The 6,362-nt window shown below is 44.7% G+C and overlaps 1 protein-coding gene across 1 annotated transcript; it reads right to left on the bottom strand.

The window, feature by feature from the left end:
• Positions 1–2,151: 2,151 nt before the first annotated feature.
• LOC143895694 (uncharacterized) lies at positions 2,152–2,756 on the bottom strand (the record flags this gene model as incomplete). The annotated part of the gene is made up of 1 exon (XM_077403005.1): positions 2,152–2,756. A coding segment is annotated over exon 1 (605 nt), but the record flags the coding sequence as incomplete, so codon positions are not given.
• Positions 2,757–6,362: the final 3,606 nt, after the last annotated feature.

Below are 6,362 nucleotides of genomic sequence, written 5' to 3'. Positions count from 1 at the left end.
CACTAAAATTCTTTAAGTCTAATTGCCACTGTTTTGGTCCCCCCGGCCGTTGTTTTTCCTTTCCCAGGGGAATATTTTTTCTCTCTTTTATGAGAATTTAAAAACCCGTTCGCAAAAAGCAGTCGTTTACAGACTGTCGTAAAAAAAATTTAAAATCGAATATACGGGGCCCAATTTAAAAAAAATTTTTATGAAGGAGGGGAGGGGGGTTTTAAATGTTTCTGGAACGCCCAATTAGCGCTCAAAATTTTGGAGAGGGGTTAAAGTAAATGTTTTTTTTTTTTTTAAAAGCCCGTATACCCCCTCCCCCCCCCACATGACATCAACCGCGAACTTTTTTCAAACATTTTCGTTTTAAAATGATATCAAAACCCATGGGTTTTAAATAATAGGTTATTTTAAATTTTTTTGAAACACTATCGTTTAAAGGGGAAAAAGGGAAAATAAAACTTTGTAAAATTTCCACTTTCAAATAAAAATTTTTTTTTTTAAAAAGAGACAATTTCTTCTGGCTTTTCGCCCAAACCAGTTAAATATTTTTAAAAAATTTTTCCCAAGCGCTTTTTTAACGGTTTTCCACTGCTTAGTTTGGTAGCATTTTAAATATTTAAAAAAATTCATTTTTTTCGTAATCTACCCAGAGCCCTCGTTTTGTTTGGGAATTTCTCGCTTTTTTTCTCAAGCAGTTCCCCCAAACCATTCTCGTTTCTGGCCCCCTTGACGTACCCCAGGCCCGGCATCTTTTCGTAAATGTTCTCGCCCGTCGTCGTCGTCATGTTTTTCGTCCTTTTCCTCCCCGGGGCAACGGGCCGATGTTTTTTAAAAACCCTTTCCCCTTTTGCTGTACGGGAACGTTTCCGTTTTCCCCAAATCGAAATCCTTTGGTGTTTGCAAATTTCAACCAGAAGCGCCGTTTTGGTCGGATTTTGTGGGGGGAATTTCCCACGCATGGGGCATGTAAAGATGTAATGCCCAAAAACCGGCCCCGTTTTTTCAGCACCCGCCGCCTTTTTTTACGACAAATTTCACCCCCCAAACGACGAAACCTTGCAGGTCGACAAAAGGGGGTTTTGGGGGGTTTTTTTACAGGGAAAAGGGGAATACCCTTTCCTCCTTTTTTTTTTCCCCCCCGATGGTTTTTTAAAAAAAAATTTCGGGGGGAAAGGAAATTTTTGACCGGGGGCCGGTTTTTCGCGACCCCAAAACTGGGATTTTTATTCCCCTGCCCGGGGCCTTTTTTTTTTTTCCCCCGCAATTTTTTTTAATTTTTGGAGGGGTTAAAAAAAAAAATTTTGGGTCAAAAACCGTTCCCCCGCAAAACCCCACTTCAAGGAACCCTATTTTTCCGAAAACTAGTTGGTAACCTTTGATTTGGTTTATTGGTAAACGGCGAAGGGTGGAGGATAAGACCAGGGACCGGAGGAACCCCCGGGCCGGAAAAACGTTCCCCCCCCCCAATTCAATAAAAATTCTTTTTCCCCCACCCCCTTTTTTTCCCTTTTTACCCGGAATTCCCCTTTTTTCCCCAAAACCCCCAATCGTTACCCCCCCCCGGGGGGCCCTTTTTCCCCCCCCACCCTTTAAAAGAAAAAGAAAAAACCCCCCCTTTGGAACCCCCCCCCCGGCCCCCGGAAAAATTTTCCCGTACCCCCCCCGTTTTTTTAGCCCCTTTTGGGGAGAAAACCCCCGGCCGGGGTCCCCCTTTTTCCTTCCCCCAAAAGCCCCCCAACCCCCTTTTTTTTTCCCCCCCCCCCCAACCCCCCCAATTTTTTTCCAAAACCCGCCTTTTTACCGAAAAAGGCCCCCCTTCCCCCCGGTTTAGGTAAATTTTTTCCCTCAATTTGGGGTCCATGGTGCAGTTTTGTCAAATGGTTTCTTCCCTTATTTTCCCCCTTTTCTTCCCCCCCGGGGTTTTTTAAGGCCCCCCGAAACCCCCTTCCCCCCTTTTTCCCCCTTCCCCCCCTTTCCCCCCGGGCCGGTTTTTAAATCCCCAAATTCTTGGTGTGTTTCCTCAAACCCCCTTTTGGGGAATTTAACCTCGGTAAAAAAGTTTCCCCAACAAAACCCCCCTAATTTTTAGATACCCGGCCCCGTTTTCCAAGGGGGGCACACGAAAAATCTTTGTTTGCCCCCCCTTGGGTTTCAAATAACCCAAAACCCTGAGGCTTTCCCCACTTATTTTGATTTTTTGGGACATGGGCCCAACCGAAACTTCCCATAACCAATTGTTGTGGGGGTTGCGGACCCGAAATCAAGATTAATTCGTGGACGAGCGTTGATCCCACGCGTTTGTAATCCTTGCAAAATCCCAGTAACAGGTTGAGCGGTACGCAGAAATTGAAGTATCCGTTCGCGTTATTATGCGGTTCCCAGCCCGCGTTTCGCAGGATCACGCTTCTGTCGGACGATACCGTAACGTAGTTCTTGAGCGTGCTGGTTATTCCTACGTTTCTGCAATGATCAATCTCCACACCGTCGAGCTCGTATCGAATTTCATCGAACATGAACGCGACGCAATTATTCCCCAATACCACGTTATCGGCTTGGCCGGCTGCTCTGGTCACCGTCAATGTTCCTTCGACGTAGAGAAAACTTTCGCACGGCAACGTATACAGATCCTGCTGTTGTATGGGTATTCGTATCTCGTCGTTATACTCGAACGTTGTGTTGGCGTACGGGTTGTACGTGTGAGTCTCGATCTTGACGATGCGATCGTCAAAGACCGGCTCGCCTCCGATGTTATGAATTTCAGTCATCGTTCAGATGTTTCGTACCGCGAATCCTAGAGATTGTAAAAATTTAACGTTCGATGCGTTGAGCTTCTTTCTCGTCTCTGTTTTCGTCTCAGTTTTAACGCTACCGAATGTCGATTTGATGATATCGTCGATCGTCGCAGTCGTAAAGATATTCTTATTTGTCGCGTGCTCCGAGTCGTTCAACACGAGCATGTCACACGTCGGGCGTTATCGCTGTAGCCGTCGTACGTGCAATCTGACGGTGATCTCTTCTCCTCGAAAATCGAGCAATCGTCCGTCTTGATCCGTGACGCGTATCGTTAGATCCGTAACGCTTCGCGCGATGATCGGCAGATAAATGATCTGCGCCGGCGTTTCCGATATCTTATATCCCGGTGGTACGCTCGGTGAAAATTCGTGTATCGTGTGAACGCGTTTGCCGTTGCTGTACGCACCCGCGGTTACGTTACACTCCACGCGGATAATGTTTACGTTGATAATATTAATCGACGCGTCCGACTCGTGCCACTGTTTCGGCTGCAATATACGCTTCGACGAGAATCCCAGCAGCGATCCAACGTTGTTCGGTTTGTTAAAGTTCACTTTGAAAGCGCATTTGATCTCGCTCTTCATCGTATTGTAATTTGCGCGGAGCACTATCGGGTATTCCGCGGCCTCGTCTTCGTAGCCGTTCGCGCGAGCGGTCGCCTCTCGCGCGATATTCGCGACGATTTGGAACGATTTACGCGTCGCGGGCGTTTTCGTGAAATTTCGCGTTTCAAAAACTCATTTATGGCTCGTATCTTGTACGATCCCTCGGGAATCGTAATTTCCGTGTCATCCTCGTCGAAATAAAATTTATTGTTCGAAGAATTCACGTTCGGAATCGTGTGATAAGTCTCAAAGCACGTTAGACCGAGTTCGTAGTCACCGTCGCTCAGATCCACGGCGGGAAAATAGTGCTCCGCAAGGATGCTGCTCTTCCCGGTCAGCGTGAACGTTATGGACATGTCGGCGGAAACCGTTAACGAATACTGAGTCACTACGGCGCACCGTCGGGCTTTAAATTAGCGTCGATCGTCCGGAGAAATCGCAAGCACAATTGTACACAGATGTTCTGATCGTATCGCTGATAAGACGTGCAATTGTACTCGATCTTCGTCACGCTCGGCCCGAAATATCGCACCAATTCTTTCGGTGGTCGAAGATTGCCGAAACTGTCGAAATATACGACTCGATCTTCCCTTTTTGCGTACGCTACCCAATGAGTACCGGGACCCGCTGCGTCGTCCAAATTCACGATACCGCTCTCGTTTCGACGTACACCGCCGATCGGTAACGAATCACGCATGAAGACACCTCTGAAGAACGGTACGCGCATACGCCTTGCCAGTCGATTCAATTTTACGTTAGTCGTAATACCCGCGGGCATATTTAACGTCTTTTTGACGTTTTTTTTTTTTATTTTCGACGCTACTCTTTGCTCGCGTTTGTGCGGGCCGAGATACAGCCCTCGTCCGAATTTGTACGGAGCGAGATAAAGTCCGCGACCTTCCGCGGCCCGATTGTGACGTTGCATTTGTTCCAGTTGACGCCGCGCGGCTTTGTTATCGTTCACGGCCTTTACGACTCCCGCCGCTCCGCCGGCCAGAGAGCCGAGAACTCCCAACAATGGTAGAATCGGCAATACGCCGCCTCGTTTCGCTGTCGGAAGTATCCGTTTTTAATTTGGTATAGTTAAACGGCCTGACTGGCAAGTTTTTATTAGTATATCACAACGACGTTTCGACCACTAATTTGGGTCCTTTTCAAGTTATTTTAACAATGCTAGAATACGAGAATGAAAGAATAGGTAGAACGGGTAGAGGGCTACCCGTTACGCATAATTGTATCCGCCGTTGGAAGCCCTCTTATAATATTGCCTCATATCTGCACAACATTCTGAATAAAGCAGTTGTGAAGCCGTCTTCCCATGTTAAAGATAGTTGGTCGTTCGTGGAGAGCATGAAGCAACACAGCATCCCTCCTGACCACGTCCTGGTCTCTCTCGATGTCGTTGCGCTGTTCACGAACATACCCATAGAACTTGTTCTGACTGGAATCGAAAAAAGATGGGATGCGATATCGGGAGAGACCCGGATGAATCTGGACCAATTTCTACACGCTATCAGAATGATTCTTAACTCCACTAGTTTTTCTTTTGTCGGTGAGTTCTACGAACAGATCTTCGTAGTCCAATGGGTTCCCCCCTCTCGCCTATTTTAGCCGATATCGTTATGGACGATTTAGAGACTTGCTGCCTTCAATCCTTTGATTTTCATATCGAGATTTTCTCCGTTATGTCGATGACATTTTATGTGCATTCCGCATTCGAAACTTAATGAGGTTGTCCGTACGTTTAACAACTATCATCCGCGTCTCAAATTCACGTATGAACTCGAGAAGAACAACACCTTGAATTTTTTAAACACGTCTGTTTTTAGACACGGCAACTGTTTGTTCACCAACTGGTATCGAAAACCAACGTTCTCTGGCAGGTATATTAATTTTTTCTCCAGTCATCCTTTGAAATACAAGATTAACACGGTCATTAATTTAGTTGACCAGGCCATACTATTGTCGGATAAACAGTTTCACGATGAGAACATCAAGTTAGTGAAAACCATATTGTCTAATAACTGTTTTCCGGACCTTTTGGTGAACAAACACATTCAAAGAAGAATTTCAGAAATTAACAAACGATCGAATAATGAGGATAACGCTAACAACGAGGACAGTGCATTTACTCTTGATCTGAAAAATTATGTTCCCATCCCCTACGTAAAAACTTTTAGTGAGGGATTACGCCGTACGTTCAAAAATTACGGTTTGAACACTTTGTATACGGTCCCTAAGAAAATGGATACACTAATCAGGAAAGGGAAGGATAGATTGGAGATCGGGAGATGCACTGATGTCGTCTATAAACTCGATTGTTCTGATTGCAATGCATGCTATATCGGACAAACGAAGCGACATTTAGAAACGCGTATAAAAGAGCATCGCGCAGACATAAAAAAACCCCCCAACCAACATTCGGTCGTCAGTAAACATAGAACAGATTGCGACCATAATTTCAAATGGCAGGATGTTACAATCTTACACAAAGAACAAAATGTAAAAAAACGTGAAATTTCTGAAATGCTATTTATTAAAAAACATAAAGGGGCAATCAACTCACAGAAAGACACTGAAAACCTACCATTGGTCTATGATCGAATAATTTCTTCACTTTAAGTTCTCCTTCTATGTTTACTGTATTTTGCGATAATGTATTACTTTAAGTTGTCCTTCTATGCTTACTGTATTATGCGATAATGTATCATTAGTTTTTCGGCCTTCACATGAGACCGTCGGTTTTTTCCGACCCGCCACGAATTTTATATAATTGACGCACAATGATCCATGTAAGTCCTATTTATCGTTATTATCGTAAATTCGTTCAACGAGTAATGTTGTTTTTTAAATTTCTTATATATTCTTTCATTCTCGTATTCTAGCATTGTTAAAATAACTTGAAAAGGACCCAAATTAGTGGTCGAAACGTCGTTGTGATATACTAATAAAACTTGCCAGTCAGGCCGTTTA

This window comes from Temnothorax americanus, unplaced genomic scaffold (genome assembly GCF_048541705.1).
Source record: "Temnothorax americanus isolate GAGA-0224 unplaced genomic scaffold, ASM4854170v1 Scaffold165, whole genome shotgun sequence".
Taxonomy (NCBI): domain Eukaryota; kingdom Metazoa; phylum Arthropoda; class Insecta; order Hymenoptera; family Formicidae; genus Temnothorax; species Temnothorax americanus.
This window is presented reverse-complemented; position numbering and strand designations above follow the sequence as displayed.